Source organism: Patiria miniata, unplaced genomic scaffold (assembly GCF_015706575.1).
Source record: "Patiria miniata isolate m_02_andy unplaced genomic scaffold, ASM1570657v1 HiC_scaffold_20, whole genome shotgun sequence".
NCBI classification, from domain to species: Eukaryota; Metazoa; Echinodermata; class Asteroidea; order Valvatida; family Asterinidae; genus Patiria; species Patiria miniata.
This window is the reverse complement of record NW_024037059.1, coordinates 18,618,725-18,643,802: the sequence shown is the minus strand read 5'-3', so window position 1 is coordinate 18,643,802 and position 25,078 is coordinate 18,618,725. Positions and strand designations below refer to the sequence as shown.

Below are 25,078 nucleotides of genomic sequence, written 5' to 3'. Positions count from 1 at the left end.
GCTCTCGACCAATAGGAATGGGTAAACTGTCTTAGGTATTTATGAATATTTAATCAATATAGAACAATGGCGATAGCAACGATGACAGTTCAAGCATCCTCTTAGGAATGCATCCAAGCTGCTGGTACTCAAGCAGAGAAATTAACAAATATGGAACTGAAATGAATGAAAATGTATCCGAGAAGAAATAAACATTTTATGTCCTGGTAGAGACTTCATCACCCGTGAATTTATGCCTGTGGGTTGTTGACAGGAAAAACAAACACTTGAACATCTGTCTAATGCTATTTTTGCAAATACTGCCGAACCATTCATATTTGAAGTGATCTACGTACAGTGCAGAGTAGAAGAGTTTGCTGAAAAGTTGGTATCATCATCTGTCACCAGTGGTGTAAATATGTGTCAGACAAGAGGGGGGGGGGAAGAGTGGGGGGGCTAAACATGTCACTAGGGGGCGCTGTTTACGATACAGATGTACATCTTAATGCAAGCTTTAAAGCTTTTGTGCTGATTGTTCTCTGCTTTTCAGTGCTATTGAATAAACTTGGGCTGTTGAAAAGTTAGAAAATAACCTTAAAATCTGCGTTTTTTTCTCACCATAAAAGCTTGGCCCCCCCCCCCCCGTCCACAATAAAAAAAAGTGTGGAGGTTGGTTATATCCTTCCCATCCCCTCCGGATTTACGCCCTTGGGTGACACAACATCCAATTTGACACAACATCCAATTTGCAAAACAGTGAGGAACTGTTTTTTAAATATCTAATGTATTAAGTGTCCATGGAAAATTTCAATAAACATTGGAAACACGATCTTCAGGACAACCTTAGTAAAATAAATTCAACTTGAGTTGATAGTCAAAATATATTCTGTCCCTGGTAGGTGCTTCATCAATTAATTTATTTATCTTCACACATGATCCACAGAATATTCTGATGGTATCTGTTTGGGTTGTCTGGTGTTTAAAAAAACACAACGGAATGTTAACAAGTGCAGATGGAGCGGCCTCGATTGACTGAACACCCTTAATATCAATTACCTTCACTGGTTACTGACCAAATGGATTCACTGTTTGGGTATTCCAGGCTGTGAACATCCTCCCTCAGGGCACTTCTCCTTGCTGCAACTGCCTGTTTCATTCAAAAGAAGAAAAAAATAAGAAATATACACTCACTTTCTTCTCGAATCGAAATTTATGGTGGGTAAATAAAGAAAATCTGTTTACATAATAATATTTGCATGACTGAAATTCAGAAAAGTAGAAAAGATTTGAATTTTTCTTTAAACTTGCAATGGAAAAGTTTTTGATTGGACGGACTCAGTTGAAAACTGATGATTGACCACTTTAAGAAGACTGACTTTGTCAGTAACATGAAGAAACCTTATTAACCAAAGGAATAGATTTGATCTATAGATTTCAAATCCCAGACACAAAATTTTTATTTTGTCAATGCCACTACAGTGGCCTCCTAGTTCTATTGAAACAACAAACTGCATGTACTGAAGAAAATATATGAAATGGAATCGGCCGCCTACTTTTTTCAGGATTTCAGCAATGCTGGTCATCCGCTGCTCTCCGAGCTCAGACAGACTTGGGAGCTGGCTGGGATGCGGCCCTGCATCTGTGGTCTTGAGGTTCCTGCGTTGCCCCACCAGAAGACTTGGATCCAGACTCACACGTGTTGCTGGTGGCTCAGGTTTAGTCTGGTGCCTTGTCTTGATCGGGGCTTTGCTGTGGTTCACATCTGGCTTTCCACTTCTGTTTCTCCAGGTAGCGGGGTTTGCGAGCATCATCTGAATGGGAGGCGGGGGTGGTATCACCTGCTTGTCCAAGTTTAAATTTGTCGCAGCATCGTTTGCAGGAAGCCGCGGCGATTTTTCAGGGATGCCATCTCCTCTGTAAAGTCTGGGTGATGCATGTATCTGACTACCATCTTGATTGAGTCTTGGTCTTGAGTCAGTAATGAAGTAATCCCGGAGTGTTTTGGGTTCTGATTTAGGATCGGATCCTTCGTCCAGACTATCGTATTCAATATCCTCACTGATAGAGTCCGAACTTGAACCAGAAGCTGTCCTGTTCTCTGGAAGTTGTTCTTTGGTCGCTGAACAGAGTCCCTTACCACCCTCTCCGATTGGGTTCGTGTCAGGTGACATGTCCATCGCCCTCTCGTGGGAGGCGAGAGCCACCTGGTGAAGCTCTCGCTGCGTCATCTGCATGGATCCGTCAACCAGGGCAATGATGGAGCGGGCCGAGGTGGGATCTTCCATTGCCTCCCGAGGGATGTTGGCAGCTGAAAGGAGGGACCGCCACTCGGGCGGGAATGCGAGCGCCTCAAGCGCAATCAGAATATCCTACATGAAGGAATGAGTAAATTAAATAACGAATTGTAACTTTGCAAAAATGGATCACCAGTTACCAACAGTTCTGATTCATCAAAACTTTCAACAATGATATCACTGCGAATTTGCAATGATTTTGATGGACATCTTGTCGGGGATATGAAAATGTGAAAAAGCCGTCTGAGAAATGTGAAAAAGCCGTCTGAGAAATTCTGAGAAAAGTTTGTGAATTTTCCTTTTTCAAATCTGTTGGAATAAAAATGACTAAAAAAACAAAAACTGAAACTTTAATCAACTGAGATAATTAAGGTCTTCCTTGCCCAGGACCAAAAGAAGCCATTCATTAAAATATCTGTTCTCAAGCTTCAATCTTTAATCACCATCATTTTCTTGAGATGGTACTTGCCTTAAATGATGGGCGTTTGTTGGGTTTGTGTTCCCAGCAGGCTATGATGAGGCATCTCAGGGGCTGAGGACAGGACTCTGGGATGTCTGGTCGCTGCTTCTTCTGTACCGCCTCCAAGACCTACATCCCAAGACATTAGCTTCATTTCATAGTCAGGTTCAATTTATAGAAAAAGTCTACTTTCCCTCTCAAGATCGCATCGATGTGCATTTATTTGTACCCGAATCCCCTTGCCTCGAAATGAAAAGATAGCCTAGTTAGGTCCCAGTTTTGGTCACGATTCCTTATGAAGTGTCCCAACAGACTTTTCTATTTCTTCTGATGGGATATTATCGGGGCTTCTATAGACCTTTACCATGCTGCCACCATTTCAGTCATGTACACTGTTTCCAGTAACAGTACTGAATGATAACGTTTTTTGTGCAAAAGGGAACCTGACTATTTTTCCTTCCAGCCTCGCTTTGGAAAAAATCAAGATGGCCGCAACATGACAATGGTCTATTAGACTGAAATGCTAGGTCCGATACCTATAGTAGGAGACAGGAAGAGTGGAAGGGGTCATAGTGGATCTACGAATGGGGATCAGTGTGTGACCACACATACCTGAAAAACTGAGAGTCCTCGGTAAGGAATCAGGCCGGTGAACATCTCCCACATGATGATGCCAAAACTGTACACATCAACCTGGAAAAAATGGCACGGATTTCAAAATCACGTTGTTGTTTTTTTAATGCAAATGGACTATTTCTTCGCTCGTACCCCCCGCCCTGCAAACAGGATGCTGGGATGCTCTGATGAATTCACACTCTGATTGGTTGGATTTTGCGTGACCTGTGACCTGCGCGTCATCACGGTCATGACTCTGCAAGCCTTGAAACAGCCATTTAGACTGATTCATTACTCTTTTATTCCAGTTTAGAGATGTTTGAAAAGCGTAATAATGTAGGAAATTCTGTAAAACTTATCTGCATTGTAAATTTACAATTCCCGTCACTTGCTCAGGCTACGTTTCGAATCACGAACCAATTCCATTATGGGACGCTCAAAATTTTGTCCACATGGTCCGCAATGAAACAGAAATCACATCCGGTATGGAACATGTGCATTTCTTTGGGAAGTTTTCGGATAGCATTTGCGCACATTGTCTAACTGCGGTCTTGAACAGCTGCAGCCAGATGCTTTATACATATGTCATATGCCACTTCCTTCACAAGATTCTGTGAAGCTCATCAGAGTATCCCAGCGCCCTGTTTGCAGGGCGGGGGGTACGAGCGAAGACTATTTCTTGACAATGAAAGATCCATAGAGGGATGCAAACAAACGATTTTGGCAAGACTTCGGCAAGTAATAATGGGAATAATCAACAGATAATTAGAGAGTTACAAAACTGTCCAACTGTCGAATTGCATTGCATTTGCAATGACGCCAACATCCCATCATTAAGATAATCTCTCTTCCTTGTACCTTGTCGGTCAGGCTGTTTGCAGTGTTGGCCATCAGCTCCGGTGCCATCCATGCCGGGGTGCCTTGAACTTTGCTTTTCTCTAAACTCTCTGCTTCATGTCTGCAACAAGGTCATTCACCACAGGAATGTTTAATGGTAAAATATCAGGTTCTGCCATTAACTGATGCAATTTCATAGGTACTCCAGTGATGTGTAAAGCCTGTTTGAGAAAAACTTCATATCCTGCTTCGAGTGGGATTTGAACACACTGAACAATTCACTACATACTATCATCAGATATAGTTCCTTATAAACTGTTAATCAGTATGCTAACACATCAATGGCTAAACTGTCCAAGTGAACAATTAGCAAATAAATATAACTTTTTGACGGCAAATCTAGAATGTTTTTGTTTGAAAATTTACCTGAGTTTGGCGAAACCGAAGTCTCCAATCTTGGCCCTGCCGTGCAATCCCAGTAGCACGTTCATTGACTTCAAGTCAAGATGCAAGACCTGGGGTCGATGCCGGTGAAGGTAATTCATCCCCAGTGCGATGTCCCGGGCAATCTGGTAGTACGCGACGTGGTCTAAGGAACCCCTGTGTGGGAGCAGCATTAGGGAAGGTGGTGGTGAGGAGCATACTAAATCAGTCCTTCATTTTTAAGGAGCGCGATCGCGCAGGCGCTCCTACTGCGCTCCTCGACTGTCTCGAAGGAGCGCTAAAAATAGCGCTCCTCAGAAATCCAAAAGAGGGCTCGTCAAACACGGGAAGTTTAAAAATAATAAGTGATAAAAACGCAAAGGATTTTAAGTCTTAAGCTACACGTATTTTTCGTTGGTATAATGCCCAAACTCACGTTAATATGCCGCTGGACATCGCTTAAAATGAACGAACACCGAGCTCGTACGTACTGTATAAGATCGTGTGTGTACAGCGGTTGTATACTGTGCGTGCACAATCTGCATATCGCGTAGAGCTGCATGAAAACACGTGGGCCCGTACGTGCAAGTGCAGCAATGACTGGTTCCCGCTGCGCCGCGCACTAAGTCCCAATGAAGGCATGATGAAAATGCGGTAACCAGTCAATGTAATAGTCCTGCGCGGTGCAATGCACTGCCTGCCGTACAGTGTTTTGCGTGCAGGCTGGACGGAATAGACGTCGTAAAAATGCCAAGAAAACAACGATTGAGAAGGACGATCTTTGCAAGCTTATTCACAAAACTTGATCTCTCTTGTCTGTGTATGTATTTCCCGTGTTCATGAATTTATTTTGAGGAAGTTTTACTGGTATGTGAAGTGAAACGATGCAGCGTGTTTCACCGAAATCCTATACCGTGAAACGAGTCTCATTGCCGGCCCACCACACACAGTGCATCACAAACGCTCGTACTACTAGTGCGAAGTTCAGATGTTGTTAGCCAGTTTCTCGTCGTGACTAGCATTGTGTATATGGCATACTTGACCTGCATTTTCCGTTATTTTTAAGATTATCGACGGCAGATATTTTCGATAAAACTTAAGGCAAGTTTGTGTCATTTTGAGGCCCTTTTTTGTGAAGCTTTCGTAGAGCAATTGAAATAGTTCAGGCTGAAAATTTAATATAATTTTAACGAATCTGAAAGCAATTTTTCAGTTGCTTTATGTGCCGTTTATTAACTCTCCATTTTCCAAGTATAATCAAGTGATGAACCAACTGACACCTGTATTAAAAAATGAAAGCCTGAGCAGTAGTCAAACCTTTTATTAATCTCCATTTAGTTAGTTTTTTTAAATAAATTTTACTTTGTCTTACAGTTACAAAAACGAAAAAAGTAACGCAACTTGAGCATATGTTATTATGCAAAAACTAATAATAATGCAGCCCCTTGAATAAATCCTTATATTCAAAATAAAACAAAAACAATGGTAACCCGTCGTTTTACCGCTGTTTATCCGTAGATTTTAAGGAGAGCGATTTGCTCTCCTCGAATATTTGAGGAGAGCGATTTATAGCTCTCCTGGATTTTCTTTAAATGAAGGACTGCTAAATGCATATTGATGGCTAGCCTCACACAAAAAAAACCCATGCATTACACCCAGAAAACTGTCATATTGAGGTTGAAACAGTACAGAGTGAATTACCAGTTCGCTCTCACATTACATTAGTCTGGTAAATTTTTGGGGAAAAAAGGATTGCTTTAAATAAAGTGGTGTAATATAACACAATATGGATAGTGAATGGATGCAAAATGCTCTTCGTTTCTATTTCTTTTCAGTTAAAAACTGACATATTATCAAACTGATCAATTACCAGAAAATCACATAGCTAAAATCACACGACCATCCAAACAAGTTTCTTTATAACTCAATCATAATCAAACATAGTTGCTCAAAAATTACAGTGTCTCATATGAAAGGGCAATTTCTTTTCAGAAATAAGGTTGTATTTTATGGTTACTTGCCTCGACTTGTCTCGGATTCTAGCATACAGACTACCCCCAGCCATATACTCCAACACCATCAGGGGTAGCGAACCAGTCGTACACACCCCAAGGAGTAGGACCACACGGGGATGCCTCAACTCATGCAAAAGGCTCACCTACAAAAACAATTAGAAATACAATCCTTTAGCTGGTTTACATATTAATTCACTGATGAATATGTGAAATTATATAACCGACATACAGATCCTTGTCATTTGATTGGTGGAACTCACATCACGTGGCATTCGTTATTGCTCCCATTCACGCCGCGGCTCAAAAAGTACTATCCGCCCATGGGGAATGGGAAATACTATTCAACAGTTAAAATCATGACGCGGTATTTGTGTGCAAATGCATGCTGGTGTGCGCGTTCAGCGTTGCGCGTAGCGCGTATTGTTCCAAAGAGCCAGCGCTACAGCGTTGGGTTCAAACATTTTCGTGAAGGGGTGGTTTGGAAGAGAGAATTACATTTTCCTCCAGTTTTGTATTGAAAAAAAGTTCAAATATATCAATTGACAAGGATCTATATGTCAGTTATATAAAACAAATATTGAGTGGCTTTAAATAGTGAAATGGGAGGAACATTATCGCTCGGTAAAATCTGGACTTTTCCAGTTCACTCATAATATTCCTCTCATTCCACGCTGAGCCACTCAATATTTGTATACCATACTATGCTGGGGCAGTTTGGGGACGTTAAAGGGAGTAACAGGCAGGGTGGTTTGGGATGGTGAACGGACTAATGGGTAAACCCTGTACAATAAGAAGTGATATTCCAACCAGTGCTTGAGGTTCCACTTTGTGTTCAAGAAAAACAGTCTTGTACTTCAGTATATACACACAATATTCAAATGAAATTTAGAACTGCACTTAACACACACACACAATATCGCTCACCTCTTCAGCAAAATAATTGCGGTCAGCAGCATTGAGCGGACTCTTTAATCTCTTAATGGCGACCTCCGAACCATTGAAAAATCCATGGAACACCTGTGAGAATGTCCCCTCTCCAATAGTATCTGAAAGGAATTTGAAATTACTGAGATTTATTTTTGATAGTTTCAAAGATTAACAAGTGATGAGTGTTACTTAACGAGTGAAAATTGGCAGTGCAATTTGTCTTACAATTTCTTTGAAAGACTGGAATTTCCAGCATTATGTTATGTCTGTGACAGAGCTTTTAAGAGCTCAGTGAATAAACCTGAAGGTGTATTTTTCCAAATCTTATACATCCATCATATCGTAATGGTCAAGGAGATTATAGACTAGGAGTTTTGCATCACCTCTCTGAACAATAAATCAGATATCATGCTTAATGGACCGATCCAGTAAGCACCGCCCCATGGTATTCTGACCAATCACAGCCGTGATTTATGTCCAACATGCGTGCACAAAAGTCCGACATGCGTGCACGCGCGTATGATGCGCGCGGCAGGAAAATGCAGTGTGGCATTGGAGAGGAGCACGTGTTAATTTGCCTACGTGTGCAGTGGGAGGGGCTTACTGGATCGGTCCATTGGCTCTGTCACGGACATTACACTTCCTTTCATAATGCGGAAATTGCCCAGTTACACAAAAGTACTAAGCTGAACTACAATTCACTCCTTCTCCAGACATAACATTAAGTCTGCACATTTGGCCCTTGCTTAGCCTGTTCTGTCTTTAGTTCGCCTTTTTGACAAGGGACCTTAAACATTGTGTACAATATCATCAAGTTTTCAAGAAGTGTGCTTTCTGACCATACCTTCTTCGTGGTAGAGTATGTCACCCTCCGGCAGCTCACAGTTTTGGACTGGATCCCGATGCTTCAGACGACTCAATTCAGACTCTAACAACCTACAACGAATCATAATTGTGCATGAGATGGAATTTTGCATCGAGTGATGTAAATCAATATTAGGTTTTGCCCTTCACCGACGTATATACACTATATACTCAGTGTGTTACCTCCCGAGTGAAAGTTGGAAAAAATCACTCGGGTGGGACTCAAACCCACGACCTCTTGCTTTATAGTGCAGACCTCTTACCACTCGACCACCGAGCTTACGGGATCAGTTGGCTAGTTCGAATCTGATGTACATGTAGCAGCGGGTACCGCATTCAACTATTCATAAGATGGAATTTTGCGTCGGGGTGATGTTAGGTTTTGCCCTTTACAATCACAATTAAACCAAAAAAAGAGGCTTACAACAAAGCTTGATCTCAAGCATTTGAATTTTTTTGAACTACATTGTCCTTTAGCAGGGATGTAGTAGGTGCTGACATTTTTGTACGTAGTTGGAGATATACAAGAAAATTATATGGTGCCAATGTGTTTATCTGTGATAAAAGAAATGAAAATTGCAGGGGCACTTTAAAACATCTTTGCATTACCATCAAAACAGCACAAGGAGTTTTTGAGATTTTGTTTGTTAATTGAAGGTTGAATTTCTTGAGATTCTTACCGGATTTGCTTCTTGTGTTGCTCTTTCTGCTTTCTAACTTCCCGCATCAGCTCGTTCTTGGACATCGAGCTATACACTCCCCTGGCCGGACCGGAACTCTTGGGGGCGTTCTGGGCTCTAGTCGAGGCTCGTACCGGGTCAGAGGATGCCGACACTGTTGCTTGAGCAGCTGCCATATCTCTCTTGAGGGACGCCAACTGTTGCTGGAGCTTCTCAACTTGGCCAGCCACAGAGGATGGAGAATCCTTGTCTTGTATTCCTTGGATCTATCAGAAGAAGCAAAAGCCACGTTTGATTTTAATCGGGAAGATGGTAAAAACCAAATGGGTAAAATCTTAAAGGTGTCCGTACTTTTGACTTGGGAAAATTTTATGAAGACTGTGGCTAAATGAACCGATCTGGGCATATGAACATGTGACCGCACAATTGGCCACCCTGTATCCTCTATTGTTGAAACGTACGACACTACGGATCATTGTTCACAAAGATAAGTGAATAATACCTGTTACGGAGTATACTACAACATCTAATGTGTCCACAATATCTACGATGACTTTCATTAAAAAAGAATTGAACAAAAATATTGAGTGCAGTGTGAGAAGAAACGATTGAAACACTAGTCTGAAAATCCCTGTGTTATGTGACCTTCTAGCAATGCCAGATGTACATCTTTCCCTTGCCGACTTGCGCTATCTGCAATGGCCTTTTTCCGAAAGTTGGCCGGTAAAAGTAACCACTGGATTCGGGAAATGTAACCGAGAAAAAAACTTTTCTAGGCTGTTTGCAATGGACCTAAAATGGCAAAATACCCACCGCCTCAGTGAGCTTTGTCACAAAACGTCTAATGCAGACACAGTTTTAGTCATCAATATTTGAGTCATACAAAACGTATATCTTTGTGTAAAATATTTTAACAAATAGGAATGTGACACTGACCTTTAATTCCAGATCCTTAAGTCTGTCTTCAGGAGCTTGTCTTGGGCTCTTTGTGGCTGTGAGAGGATCAGCGATCCCCAATTTATCCTGGTCAGTTTGATTTGAAGGAATACTCCTGGTCAAAAGGGGTCCACCTGAAAAAGATATTTAATAGAAAATGTGTTATTTGAACATTGAGCATAATAAAAGATAAGAGATCTTTACATATTTTGTGTTAGGTTTAATGAATATTCACATGCATTTTTCCAATGTGATGTTAAATCTCAATTTTGAGGTTAGCAAAATATTCTTCTCTGCTGCTCTTTCTGAGCAGTATTTTTTTTCAACTTCAAAACTTGAGATTTAAATCCACATGAGAAAAATGCATGTGAATGCCCATTAAATCTAATTTAAACTTACAGAGATATTTGCCCCCCCCCCAAGGTATGCACATTTCTGTCTGGCATTAAGCTAATGAATATTCATGCTGACCTTGAATGCTCATTTTCATGACATCGGTGTCCGGCACTACATTCATTTCATGGCTTCCATCCCGTAGTGCCAGAGAACCCGATGCCTCCGGTGATGACCCCACATCCACGCCCCCTGAATCGTCCTCAGCCCCGCCCATGCCCTCCTCCCCATTCCCTGCCTCCATGTGTTCTAGCTTCTCCTGTTGCCGCTTGGCGTGCTGCATGGCCATCTTGTCTCTTTCGGCTTTCTTGGCTCTTCGGAGTCGCTCAAGACGTTTCTGCTGATTCAGTTCTTGCTCCTGCTTCTGCCTAAGTTTTGTCATCGCTGACTGAACACCTATAGAGAGACCAAAAGATTATTAACCCACACACCCTTGACCTTTTTTTTTTCCAAGGAATTTTTTGAATTTTCTAAAATCTCCTACAGTTAAATGGCACATTTTGTAGACACTAGTTTCCAAGGGAAATTCAGCCTGAATGGCTAAGCGTTTCCTTCCTCATTCTGGCAAAATTCTCCAAAATGGTCAAAGGACGGGGAAGGTTGGATGAGGCAATAGTCACTTCTTGTCCAGTTTTGGAAGAGGTTACTAAAAATTCATGGCTCCTAAAGAAATGACAGAATTAACAAGTACCCCCCCCCCCCATTTTGGTATACAAGACTATAATCTGGTCATACAGTCTATGAAATAATTCTTTCTGGTATATTGCAAGTCCTAAGTAGAACAAAAAAGTTATGGCACTAGTTTCCTAACCTGATGTGAGTGTCCGGTTAACAACGTCTGCGGACAGTTTCTGTCCCCGCTTCTTGGTATTGCCTTTCGCACTTTTGGTCCTGTGTGTGCCAATTTTGTTATCTTCATTCTCTCTATTTGAATCTGATAACTGAGAGTCCCTTGTCAAATCTTCTACCAGAGATGAACTTTCGTTTGAGTCTTTCTTGTTCGTCAGTAATGATTCCGTGCCTGTTTCTACACTGCTTGGTTTGTTGCTGGCATCCAAATTCAGTTTGGCACTCGCAGACAAGCTTGAAGAGGAGATGATGGGATTTGGACTTGTAGATGGTGGCGAGTTATTCTCGAGGGTAAAGACTTCTTCAAAATTGTCACCATCTACAAGATCCAGCAATTCGGTTGTTGATGGTAATTCTTCAGATCTTTGTGTGACTGATCCTCTGTTGCCTTTAAGTCCTCTTGGAGAAATTCTTTCACCATCTCTGGGTGAGAGTTTTCGAGCTTTTGACAGTGTCCTGATTCCTTGGACAATTTTATGGAGGGAAGGCCCAGGGGTGACACCCATCTCAATAACTTGGGTCTCTGTGAGCTCTGGAACCATGTCCATGGTGACTTTGCCGCGCCTGAAAAGTTTGACACACTCCAGCGAGTCTTCAAGATTTAGGGTGCACAGCCAGAGCTCGACCGAGGCGTCAAATAAGAAGTCTGCGTGATCATCATCTTTAGCCACTTCACTCTTGGGATGTCCTGCCATATCTGCCGGATCTTGATGGCGACCAGACTTGCCTTCGTGCCTTCTAGAAATGGCCGATTTGCTTTTCCTAGCTGTTGAGTCGACTATGCCATGTCTGACAGATTTAGAATTTCTTGCCGAATTGCCTAATACTCGGCTATTTATTCCCTTGTTTCCCACTTTGCTGGTGCCTGTCCGTGAAGCGACTCCATCAGAACCATCACTTTTTCTCTCCTTTGAAAGATTTGACAGCTGTTCGGGTTTCAGATTTGCGCTGGCCTTGGCAATGACTTTAGCTTTGAGGTGTGCAATCCTGTCAGGGAAGGACCCCACATCAGCGGGTTTAGAGTCTCCGCTATTAGTGTTCCTACTTGTTGTCTTGATGACAGGCTCAGTATGGTCAGAGACTGGGTTGGTGGAGGATACTGACGTCAGCTGAGTTTCATCTTCGTCACTCACATCAAAAGAGACTCTCCTCTCTCCAGTCTTGGTTAGCTTTCCTGCAAGAATGTTGATGAGAAAGAAATCTTTCTGGCTCTAATATTGATTGCTTACTTTAAATTTCTTCTGCTCTTTGAACAGTTGAAATAAACGTCCTCTTTATAATGAAATGTCACATCGAAAAATGACAGTTTGATCACTTTTAGCTCCAAGTACCAAAAATCCATAACAAAATCTCCACCAAAGTTTGAAGTCCTTTGACAGAGATTTAGGTTGACAGAGCCCAGCTCAATTTATTAACCTCGGACTTCACAGCCAAAATGTAACTTTAGATTACTATTGAAGGATTTTGGTGGATTCAAATAGGTTCCAACCTTAAATGCCTACTCAACATTTAAACAAAGACATATGACAGGTTCTCTCCTGTGCCACGAGGGTTTTTCTCCGGGCCCTCCGGTTTTCCTCCCTCCGGAAAAATCAAACACTTTCGATCTCAGGCTGTGCTCCGTGGTCATAGATGGGTCGATGTGGCCGGCAGCCATAGGCGCCTTTACGTGCCAGCGGCCCGACCACGTTGTAGCCGCATCCTTCGCAATTCAGCATCCCAGCTGCGAGTAAGGATGATTAACCTCCCAAATTATTATTATTATTATTATTATTATATGAAAGTGTTCTAAAATTTCTCAAATACCTTCACTCACCTGACTTTTTGCTAGTTTTTGGGGAATGCAACAGTGCATTGACCTTGATGCCTCCTTGTAGTGACAGCGCCCTCTGGTGTTGAGCTTCCCCCTCTGCCCTCCTGTTGGCACCCTGCCGCACCGGCGCAGACTTCATCCGAAGGTTCCCCTTCCCTGGTTCCCTGCCACTACCGCATTTCCCTCCACTGTGCAGATCCCTATTATCCTTCGTGGTTGTTGGTTCGGTTACCAACTCTTCTTTGCTTGCTGGTGAGACTGGTGTAAAGCTCTGCGTTCGGCCCCTCCTGCCATGACCTATGACCCCTGCGCTTTTAGCTCTTGTGACCAGCTTCGCCGATTCCTTAGCCTTCTTGTCAAAGAGGTTCTGATTTTGGGGAAGCCCCTTGTGGGATCGGTAGCCGGACATTTGACCTTTGGCCCCAGAGAGCCACTTGGAGTTTCCTGTAGCTTTGCTGCAAGTGTAAAACCAATTGTGCGAAAAATATAAATATATATATTTTTTTGCAAACATCGAAAAGACTAGCCCGACTGCATCTGGCCGTACATCTGGAGCTTGAGCAAGATTATGAATATATGCATTGTCAGTTCATGACCTCGTGTTTTGTTTGGCCAGCCGCCCCGCACGCCTGACAAACGTCATGAACTGAATGCATATTCATAATATTGCCCAAGTGCGCCCGCATAATGCATAAGTTACAACGCGGCCGCCATTTTGAAATCGCATGGAGGAACATTTTCGGGATGATATTCGTGGGAGATGATGACTGAAAGTCGTCGTTTGGCCAGATGGATGAACATTTTTAGATAAAAGAATGTTTTTTTCGAAAAGGTATGAGTTCCTCTACGACTAGGAACCTTAACTTTGGAAATTTCTGTCCTGGATGAGAAGATAATCTCGATCAAAATCGGTAGCAAAATCGCTACATTACAGTTAAGCGTTTAGGGGAGCATTGGCGGTCTGGCCATACTACAGAGCTTGCGATAGTACTGTACGGCCAGATGCAGTCGGGCTACGAAAAGACAGCTTGAGAAAACATGATGAGATTTATCTTAACCTACAGATTCCTGCAAAAAATAAGACATATCAACATTCCTGAATTCATGTGCTGAATTCATCTTCCAATTTGTGAGAATATTCTACGAAAATATATGAATTAATATTTACCTGATTTGGCTTCTTATGGAAGAGTCATCCAGCAGTCTGGCTTTCTGTCGATAGAGGACATCCTCCATTGCAGTGATGTCCTGCTCTAGCTGGTCATTCTGTTTCTTCAGACCGTCCATTCTATGAAGTGACAAATGACATGTTGGTCATCGGTCTATACAATTTACCACAATGGCTATTGTTACAGCAGCCGTAACGCGATTTCTCAAACTGCTATTGTTACGGACCCGTCTGGTTCCTTGACTTAATAGTATTCAACATCAGTATCTTTGACTGTTGGAACCAGACATTCAACCAAATGGTTCTCGGACTTTATTTACCTTTTTAAAAAAATTCTCCAAAGCCAATGATTACAAAGAGGAAAATGAAATCTACTTTAACAAAAACATATTTGGCTTGATGTCATGGTGTTTTTGCAATGACGTAACGATAGCAGTTGAATTGCCTTACGGCTGTCGCATCGATAGCCACTACTGACTTTGAAAATTAATTTTTAACAACGTGGTAAATTTGGCTGACTGGTTTGACATTCAATTCAATTTTGGGGGGTCACATGACAAACATCACCAAAAAACATGCATGGCCAAACAAACCACAGATTACAATTTTACACAATTTAATATGGTAAGGAATGGTCAAGCAGAAATGGACAAAAATGCCCCAGCAACAAGCATGACAAGATTTCGAGTTTTAAAAGTGTTGTCTGAAATTTTCACGGATTGCATGCAGTGCAACTGATAAACTCCGATCTCTCGAATAACCCTTCAAAACGCTAAATCTATGCTTAGTAAAACGAATTTCAACTACATCGAGGATGATACACTATAAAGCTTACCTGACTTTAGCTGCCATAATAACAAATCATCTCAGATGCGGAATTGTGAGTATTTTTGGAAACCCATTCACGTCCGTGTGAATGGCGGGACAACCATAAACAAAGTATGTGGCACAAACCACTTTGCGAAGACTGCCCGATTGGGGGTCGTACCTAAACTTGTTAAAGTCCATACTGAAATTATTCTGACATAGTTACAAATAATGTTGAGGAATTTCTTGTGACACTAACGAAAATAATAAAATACTGAACTTAATAATAGGACTTAATTTAAATGTTAGGATTTTTGGTAGCATTTTCCTTCATTTGCAAAACGTTAAATCCTTACAATTATTGCGGGACATGTAGGAAGTCTAAAATTAATGAGCTCGATAAACAGCCAGCTTACAAAATTGACCAATTCCGAATTTTGCCGGCAGCACAGTTTTTGTATGGACAACGCGCGGTATGTTTGAACTCCGAAAGATCGTCTAGAAATCCTGCTGATTTCATATGGAAATTTGGGCATTGTGACTTTTGTGTACATCTATCGAATAAAAAATAGGACTGCTTTTTAGTGTTTACATTTCCATTTCATCGTGATTATTTACTTGGCCTTGGGCATGTTGGGGCGTAGACCCGTGAACGTGGCTAACGCCACGTTCACGGGTCTAGTTGGGGCGGAGCTAAAGTGTTTTGGGAGGGGTGGCCGGGTTAGGGCATGGAGGAATAAGAACACAGGGGGAGGGCTAGGTTAGGGGAGTCTATTCCTTCCGCCATGGTGGGGGTCACAGTAATTTTGATTGTACATAATACTATTCCAATTAATAGGCCTAAAAAGGCTATTAAAAATGGCCATGGATTCTGGAAACATTTATTAAGGCCAATTATATTAGGCCTACAATTATTTCAAGCCCAAAAATTCTTCGGGCTTTGTTTAAATTTAATACAAGTTGCAGCCATCCTAAAAAAGCCTGGTTCGTCAGGCGGCCATTTTGGAGGGGCAAAAAAAAAGGCCCTTCCGCTTTCTATTTTTATTAAAAGGCAGGACGCTAAACGTTTTATTTTTTATTTTACCTAATAAAAGTAGGCCTACATCTATTTGATTATCATTGTTATCTTGTTGACAGCAGAGATGTAAATATCTCAGGTCTGTGATTGATGCCTGACCTTTCAAAATGAACGAGATTGCAAAGAATGCGCAAACCTTCTTGGAGACTCTGCAGAGTGCTTCTGGGGAGGAGGTTGAAGAATGGGACACGGAGGCCTTACGCAGAGCAATTCAGTGGGCCAAGTATTTTGAAGAGGTAAATTTTTTCTCTAATCTTGATGTCTCAATTTCTCAAATTGTTACAGACTGTTTTCGTCATAAAATTATACTTTTGCATTCGAAACATTATTAAAAAATCTTCTTCATTTAACAGGTTCACAAGAAATTGGCAAACAAACCAAAGAGTATCCAGCAGCTCAACCGAGTGTTGAATCTGATTGGTCACTTGCCTGGGGCAGGTGTCAGCCAATCGGAAGTCACCTTTGAAAGTCTGGGCCAATCAGTGAGGCTGTTACTTCAGGTAGGGGAGAACTTGCAATATAGCATCTGATTGGAACAAGTTCTAATCTAGTTAAATCACTAATTCAACAATTAATTTATTGGAGGGGTAAATACCACTAAACTCAATGTTTCTTAAACTGTCAAGAAGATTTCTGTGCGATATATTCTTTTTCAAGTTGTGATTTGCAACACTTTTCTATATTTCATTCAAATAAATTTGACAAAATCCAATTTTACTATATCCCTTTTTTTATTGGAAGGCACTACTCCAGAACACCCACTTGAGCTCAGATCTTTACAGAGAGGTCATCAATCAGTACACTCAGCTGGACCGAGGAAAAAGTCCTGATGGAAACTCTGCAAGCAGTTCCCAATGTGACGAGAAAGAGGAAGGAATCCAGACCAATCAGATACTCATACAGGTTCGCATGCGGTAAATAATTTAGTCTGGTACCCTTTGTGTAAACAATGTTAGGGCCACATCCAAACCTCTTGAGTAAAGCTGTTATATAGGTTTTCACTTTTCACCCATTACAGCTATATTGGAAGCCTGTTTGGACACGGCTTAGGCCAAATCCAAAACAAACTTCCAGAGCAACAGCTACGTATATTGTCAGCCACGCAAGCTCCCAAATCGTCGAGATGGTCGACAACCTCGAAAGTAGCTCTTGACAAGAGATTTGGATAGTGATTATGTCCCAACTCCCTGGACAACTTAGTATCCATTCCTTTCAGCTGACTTTGATCCATGATGTTGAAATTCATATTTGCATCAATAACCTCAAACAATCTTCAGGTTTTTTGTTTGCCTTGTTTCTAGGATGTTTCAAGATTCGCCAAGGCCAAGGCAATGCGGATGCACCTACTGGAAATGAGACTAAAACTGACCCAGTCCCTGCAGGAGGACCTAAATATAGAAGGTAATGGACATATCGGGCGCTTTCTACTATGTTACCTCGTTTAACCTAGACAAGTTCAGGTGATGACCTTTATTTGACTAGCAGTTGATTTGTGACTAAATGCCTGCGAACTATATCAAGGCACGGACCCCTTTAGTCACTTAGACCCGCGCAGCTATTGGTTACTAGTGATGCAACCGTGCAGCAGACTCTAGTTCCAAATAGCCAACTAGAGTAGTTCAACTATCCTCCGTTCGGGCAAAGTTAGTCGAACTATGGTTAACTATAGTCTTCACTCGAACTTGCTCCTATGAGTAAAATGTACTTTCTGTTGTTTACTCAGGAAAATCTGTGCATCAAGTTGCCCTGGAGACGGATGCAAGTCTGCTCCGAGATCACCTGATGCATCACCTGACTGGCAGCCGGTCACTTGAGAAGTGAGTGTCAAATACCTATTCTCATAATCTCTCAAAAGGTTCAGTTCAGTAAAGATTTTCTTTCCAGGATGAGTTAGACCTTCAAAATATTTTCTTATTTCTTTTTATTTTGCAATGCAGGACAAAGGACTACCTTGACAAGCGTTTGCATTATGTGGCAAAGCTACCAAATGGGATTGTAAGTAATTAAACAAAAATCTTAGATATTAATCGTTTTGTGCACTGAATATTTAGGTACGGTAAGATGCACAGATTATAACATTTCCTGGGCAGTCGCTAGCGACCGCTTTGTGCACCAAAGCATTAAATATGGCAGGCCGGGATGAAGGGGAATTTTAAGGCCATAGTTTGAAATAAGAGAACCGTCTCCAGGAATTTTCGCAGGGGGGTTTCATCAGCAAAAAAATCTGAAAATGTACGCAGGTTTTGTTCTCCGGACACTTGGCCTCCGTAAAATCAAAAACTGGGAGGGGGGGGGGGCTATATTTCAATACCATATTTCAATAGGGGGCGCTGTTCAGATTCGATGATTATTAACACTAGATTACAGAATGGTGTACCGTATTTGGAACAGGCAGACATTATACCAGTAAAAAAAAATGGGGGGGGGGGGGGGGGAGGTGTCACGGGGGGGGGGGGGGGGGGGTCGACTTATTTTTTAGGAATGTGTATGATATTTTTTTTTTTTTTTTAACAGAGCTGGGGTTGTTTTTTTTGGGACCCCCAAAACCCCCCTCTGGATCCGCGCCGGGTCTCACATTCGATAGTTCAATCATAACCTTCACGCTATAAGCAGTTGAATGTGATGTTTGTCTTCCTGCACAAGGTTCTTTAAAAACATTACTTGTTTCTTCAGGAACACATAGGTTTATGTTTGGTCAGTGGTTTTACATTGAAACGTCAAACTTCATTCACCACACAAACATGTTTCAATTTTTAGGAGACTATTGATAGCATCTTAGTTCTGCCTGGATCTGAAAATGAGACTGAAGCAATGGCTTTCCAGCAGTGCGAGCAGTTTGTCTCGGAGTGGATCACAAAGAACAGACAGCAATATATTCAGGAAAATATGGACACAGGGTAAAAAGTTAATACTTTGATAATTATTATAAATCACATGATTAGGCTTGGGGTGAGGGAAGGGATTGAAAATTAGCAACGATTTGCTGAAATCTTTTTCGGGAAGAGGTAGGAGTTGTTTGGGTCAACTATGGAATTACAAAGTGGCAAATTAAGTGCCCCCCGGCGCTTGAAGTATGATTTCGAAAGTGTAAGTGGACTTTATGATAGGAGCTCAGGGTGTAATGCTGAGTGATTTATGCTGATTGCAGAATAATTGTCCAATTTCTAAGCAGAAAACAATACTTAGGCCAAAAAAAAAAAGAAAGTCGGTCTCTGGTCAGTGCGCGCGTCGATTTTAATCATGCGCGTCAATCTTTTTTTTCCCAAAATGTTCCGCGGTAGCAAAAAAAAAAAAAAGCAAAAAAAAAAGAAAAAAAAAAGCCGCGTCCCCGCGTCAATTACGGAACTTTGGTCTGACCAGAGACCGAATATATTTTTTTTTTGGCCTTTGCAAAATGATTTTTTTCCTTTAAGCGAAATCCAGCTGAGATCTACTCAAAGATGCAAAGGACATTAGAAGAAAGATTCTATAAGACATTTTGTTTTTCAGTTGTATATTTTGTTGCTCCTTATCCTTGCTACAGAAAGAAACTTCAATTGTTTTCTTTCTATTATTTCTATTTTATTTCTGCAATTTCACTTTTATCTGAGTTCGAAAATACATACAAATGCAAACTAAACTTCAAATTGAGAATGTGCTATGTGCAGAATGTACTGAATTAAAATGTACTAACAATTTAAGCAAATTTAAACAGTTTTTCATTGATTAAAGAATGCCGAAGCAGTCATGTTTATGTGCATTTTTTTTTCAATAATATATTATACAAAATTGCAAATCATAAGGAAAGTTAATCCACAGCTACTTTACTTCAGGTATCTTCATATGTACACAATTGTTAAACTGTTGCCAAATACAATTGATCAAATGCAAAAGTACAAAATCTTCTTGTTTTGACAGTTTTCCTTTATCTATTTATTATTTTGTAATATGCTAAAAATCGATTACAAAATGTTCCCTAGTGAAGAGTTTTCAAAGTTCTTAATAAAACATTTTTTTTTTGCATGTACTACATGCGACATTTATTAATTTAAATAACTGGTCTTACAAAATACATTAAGTGTATCAAGGTTTCCCTAATAGACTAACTACGACCTACAGTATAATTGTTATCGAGGGAATTCAGATGCACCACTGTTGTGGCTTAATTTAATTGCGTCATCCAGTGCCACTCTAGGGAAAATACTTGCAAGGGATCAAATTATATCTGTGCCAGCAATGTACATAAAGTTCCATTCTTATGGGTACCAATCCAGTTTTGACCTTTTTACAACATTTCAGTCTCCGTTCAGAGTTTTAAGACTAACTATCCTGTCTTATCGGGTTCAATTTACCTCAATCAAATCCACTTTATCATTGTTTTCCTTTTCTGTCTTGGAAGATGTATCTGTATTTCTTGTTTCCATTTCAATGTCTCCTACCTGCTGCTTTTTCCTGCAACAGCAGGAGTAAAGCAAAGTGAAGGTGATTGCTAAGATAAGGCAACCACCCAGCACGCTTCCAATGATGATACCAATAAGGGCTCCGGTCGAGAGACCTGTGTCACCTGGTGCACTCGTGGTTTGTGATGGATCAGTGGTGTTCAGTAGGTTTTCTGTAGTCAGTGGGTTGTCTGTGGTCAGCGAGGAGGTATTCTGTGAAGCACCTGTGGTTTGTGAGGCACCTGTGTTAGTTGAGGCACCTGTAGTCTGTGATGCACTGGTGGTCTGTAAGGCTTGTGTGGATTGTGTGGCACTTGTGGTCTGTGAGGCTTGTGTGGCACCTGCTGTCTGTGTGGCACCTGTGGTCTGTGAGGCACCAGTGTTAGTTGAGGCACCTGTAGTCTGTGATGCACTGGTGGTCTGTAAGGCTTGTGTGGATTGTGTGGCACTTGTGGTCTGTGAGGCTTGTGTGGCACCTGCGGTCTGTGTGGCAACTGTGGTCTGTGAGGCAACTGTGGTCTGTGAGGCACCAGTGTTAGTTGGGGCATCTGTAGTCTGTGGGGCACCTGTGGTCTGTGTGGTGGCTATGGTCGATGGTGCCGCTGTGGTTTGCGAGGTGCTGGTGATCACACCCGTGGTCTCTACAGCTGTGGTTTCTAATGTGGATTGTGAGGCTTCTGTGGTCTGTGAGGCACCTGTGTTAGTTGGGGCATCTGTAGTCTGTGGGGCACTTGTGGTCTGTGTGGTGGCTATGGTCCATGGTGCTGCTGTGGTTTGCGAGGTGCTGGTGATCACACCCGTGGTCTCTACAGCTGTGGTTTCTAATGTGGATTGTGAGGCTTCTGTGGTCTGTGAGGCACCTGTGTTAGTTGGGGCATCTGTAGTCTCTGGGGCACCTGTGGTCTGTGTGGTGGCTATGGTCGATGGTGCCGCTGTGGTTTGCGAGGTGCTGGTGATCACACCCGTAGTCTGCACAGCTGTGGTTGCTAATGTACTGAATAAAGTCCCTGTAGATGTGCCTTCAGTTCCTGACATCGTGGTGACGTCTGTCTGGGCCAGGACAAGCCCGAGCAAGCTTATCATCACCGGTAGGAACACTGCCATTGTCGAGAGATGCTGGAACCAAGCCATTGTTGTGTGGAGGAACTTCTTGATATTTCTGCAGGAAAACAAAAAACCAAAGCATTCCTTAGCTTTAGATTGAACTATCTGAATGGATATATACATTTGGACTTTTTCATTTTAAACCAGTGACGGTTATGTTGTACACTGAATAATGTCTTGAAATTCAGTCTTGGCGTTCAAGGGTTAACCTCTTTTCGGAAACAGAGTTAACCTTTTTCAGAAATAATTTTAGTGCAGGTCTAAAATGCTCAGGTCGTCATGAACTGTTTTCGAATCACTCCGGTGTCGTCTCCTGCCTTAATTCGGCTTCGGCGTCGCGAGATGTTTAGACCCCACTTGGATGACTCGGGTTCAATGTAGATCCCTTTCCAGCTAGATTCCCTAATATATGGCCGAAGTTCAGAGGATTTCAATTTGGTTTTCACTTAAGAAACTCCCCCCTTCCTGTCTGTAGCTATAGCGACATCGCATGTGACGAGGCCGCGTTTGGAAAACCAAATGACGTCGACCCTCTCCGAATGTTCCTGTAAATTCCGGCACAGCGGGAGATGGGCCTCAAATTTCTTTCCATGCAGTGCGTATAACATGTTACTTGAAATATAATGTTTTGCATTGCAATGATATTCTGTACTCGATTGTTTTTAGCTGGTACCCCTCTTATATTTAATCGGATTATGATAATTATGATTAGTTGTTTTTTAACTTGAAGGAAAGATAATCACTATGATGATAAAAAGGATAATCCCCATCATCATGACGGACGTGATTCATCTGATCTGAACCTTATTTGTATTTTGATCCTTTTAATGTAATTAGTTTTAAGGACGAATTGGGAAGGACATTATTTAGTGTTAAGAAACATATAGTTTTTGCTTTAGCGCTGTGCGAAAGGATGTAGCCCAATTTTTTGCGCAAACTAAATGGTGAAAAAAATGAACGAAAACACATGTATTGAAACGGAATCATGTGTTTTAATTCCTAAGGTTAGAATTTGCGCCGATGTATGATTTTTTTTTAACTTGGGTTGATTTGAAAGCATGGGCGTCGCCAGGATTTTTTGTAGAGGGGGGCAAAACATATTTTTCCCAAAACATTCCTGTATATTTCTCAACATATTCTCGATTTCTCAGTTTTAGACGGGGGGGGGGGGGGGGGGGACATTTTGCCCCCCAACTCATTAAATTTACACCACTTGACTTTGCGCCTCTTTTTTTTTTTCTCTCTCTTTTTTTTTTTTTTGCTTTTCCAGGGGGCTTGGGGGCAAGCGCCCCCCCCCCCCCTCGCGACGCCCATGTTTGGAAGTAATTAAATGATTCCGCGTGACATATTACTACTTGGATGGCGAGGCAAAGCTGCTCTTAATGTTTTTTTTTTTAATATCTCTTGCGGAGGAATGGGCGCAGGCTCTCTGAATAATTTTGCATGGTTGGATTATTTAGAAAAAAGGCTAAAATAAAAATTTCGACCACGTTACTAATTCTTACTTAATATATGCACATAGCTGAGCAACCCAACATAGTGAAGGGTCGACAGATTAGTACAGATGAAGTACAGCTAGCCTCGTTTTTGAGAGCGAATAAAGATTTTGGTAGTGAGTGATCAAGGCATAGAAACGGAGGCAAAAATGGGTCACGCCGGTCAGCCACGTCCGTTTCTGTGCAACGCAACAAATTTGGTTAAAGAGGTGTATGCTCTGTGCTCTTAAAACAATAATTGAAAACAAAATATCCCCTAACGAAAGTTTAATATGTATGTTTTGTTTTAACGATAAGCTTTTTCCCTTATGCAATCCTCGGGGTGAAATTGGCAAAAAAAAGAAAAAGAAAAGTCTCCGGTTTTTGGTATGCGTGCGCGTCGCCGTAGCCATGCGCGTCGGCAAAATGAAAAAGTTTTTTTTTTCAATGAAAGATGATCGTGTCTCAAAACCGCCAAACTCACTGGTTTGATGGAATCCTGCTGCTGCACTATTTTAACGTGTTTTCAGATGGGGTTATGATCGAGAATAAGCTTTATGTGGCCTCTCTGGACTCCCATATATTTGCACTGAGTTTAGTCGGGCACCATTTGCAGTCATCAGCCGACATTTGAAGCAAAAAAAAAAGGTAAAAAAAAAGCCGCGTCGCCGCACCACTTTTTGGGCAAGCTCCATACCAGAAACCGGAGACTTTTTTTGGGCCAAAACGGTTAATTTTCGTTTTGCGCAAAAAATGAACCCGTCCTGCGATAGCTGTCGCACCGCAAATAATTCGAATTGTGTAACTAGAAATAATTCGGTAACAAAACGTCGATATTTTTTTCCGTTCAATGTTTCATTCAAGAGAATAACTTTTATATTGCTTTAGAAATAGCAATTGAAACAACAAAAACAAATCTAACTTTCGGTGCACTTCTTTCTTGAAGCAAAAAGCCTGCCCGGACATCCGTTTCGGATTTCCTTCACGATTTGTGATTTTTGATAAATACAACTTGACAATTTTCGAAACATAAGGCCTATGATATCCATTTTTCATACAGATTTTCTATATTAAATTCACTTTTTTTCATTCACTCCACTTAGCTCCTGTGTTTTACCTAACCTACAAATGTCAATTTTATTTAAAGGATAATATAAGTTTCTGCAGGATTTCTCGTACGGCTCCTCAAAAAAAAAAAAAATTCTACAAAAACTGCAAAACTCTTACCGCGATATGAAGAGAACGATCTAGGTCTTTCCGAAGGCGCTTCGGCTGTGGTTTCACTGTGGTTTTTCAGTGTTTAAAAGCTCGAAAGATGTTCCAGATTGCACTCTGCATGCATGTCCAGCTCTAATGAAGATGATCAGCCAAGGTGTGGTTCATATACTGTCCAGTGTATGATCTTCCGTCTCCATGGTACATGCAAACAAACATTATACTATCTGATCTGATGCGACGATTTTAATTATCAAGCTTTTACAAGCGCCGAGGTTGAGTGGAAAACAATTGGTAGCAACAAGGCCTGAAATTAATTAAACTCAGCTCTCCAAATCCTTAAAGATTGTTTCATTCCTCTAAGATTTGTTTGGTCCGAATCGATGTGTGACTTTTTTTTTTAATTAATACTTCTGAATTCTGACCTGAAGTGGAAAAAAGTTGACGTGAACTATTGTAGTTGCGGCGGAAGTATATTTGAGGGACAACTATCCCAGGCCAATCCTTAAAGAGATGTGAGCATTAGCACATTGGCAAATACTGGTTATCAGTGGTACTTAGTAATGTTATCAATATGCACACAGGGGAGAAGTGTATGTGCTAATACTAGCTGGGGTAGTGGTACGCATTGTTACGTGATCATCTGCTCAGCAACAGTAACCTCTCCTGGCAAGTTTGGATATGTATTTAAAAACCCATAAGGGTCATGAATGTAGTAGTGGCTCCAC

General features: G+C 41.4%; 3 protein-coding genes across 4 annotated transcripts; 1 reads left to right on the top strand and 2 right to left on the bottom strand.

Moving 5' to 3' along the window:
• Positions 1-782: 782 nt before the first annotated feature.
• On the bottom strand, positions 783-15,245 carry LOC119727764. Its single transcript, XM_038199813.1, has 16 exons — positions 15,089-15,245; positions 14,254-14,373; positions 13,089-13,540; positions 11,235-12,446; positions 10,502-10,819; positions 10,031-10,164; positions 9,095-9,360; positions 8,395-8,486; positions 7,548-7,669; positions 6,630-6,766; positions 4,612-4,785; positions 4,207-4,306; positions 3,346-3,426; positions 2,743-2,862; positions 1,533-2,348; positions 783-1,126 (listed from the first exon to the last, which is right to left on the bottom strand). Exons 1-16 carry the CDS (start codon positions 15,103-15,105, stop codon positions 1,028-1,030), a joined length of 4,260 nt encoding a protein of 1,419 aa, XP_038055741.1. The 5' UTR covers positions 15,106-15,245; the 3' UTR covers positions 783-1,027.
• A 142-nt stretch (positions 15,246-15,387) lies between these two features.
• Positions 15,388-19,314, top strand: LOC119727765. Of its 2 annotated transcripts, none has more exons than XM_038199815.1 (8): positions 15,388-15,533; positions 16,198-16,374; positions 16,492-16,638; positions 16,880-17,041; positions 17,440-17,539; positions 17,862-17,955; positions 18,076-18,133; positions 18,896-19,314. In XM_038199815.1, exons 2-8 carry the CDS (start codon positions 16,246-16,248, stop codon positions 19,037-19,039), a joined length of 834 nt encoding a protein of 277 aa, XP_038055743.1. In that variant the 5' UTR covers positions 15,388-15,533; positions 16,198-16,245; the 3' UTR covers positions 19,040-19,314. The 2 variants fall into 2 exon arrangements, with proteins under 2 accessions (XP_038055743.1, XP_038055742.1); XM_038199814.1 differs by having other exon boundaries at positions 15,391-15,533; positions 16,201-16,374.
• A 360-nt stretch (positions 19,315-19,674) lies between these two features.
• On the bottom strand, positions 19,675-24,820 carry LOC119728826 (flocculation protein FLO11-like). The gene is made up of 2 exons (XM_038201223.1): positions 24,363-24,820; positions 19,675-21,715 (listed from the first exon to the last, which is right to left on the bottom strand). The coding sequence occupies exon 2, from the start codon at positions 21,685-21,687 to the stop codon at positions 20,461-20,463; it is 1,227 nt and encodes a 408-aa protein (XP_038057151.1). The 5' UTR covers positions 21,688-21,715; positions 24,363-24,820; the 3' UTR covers positions 19,675-20,460.
• Between the last annotated feature and the right edge of the window lie 258 nt (positions 24,821-25,078).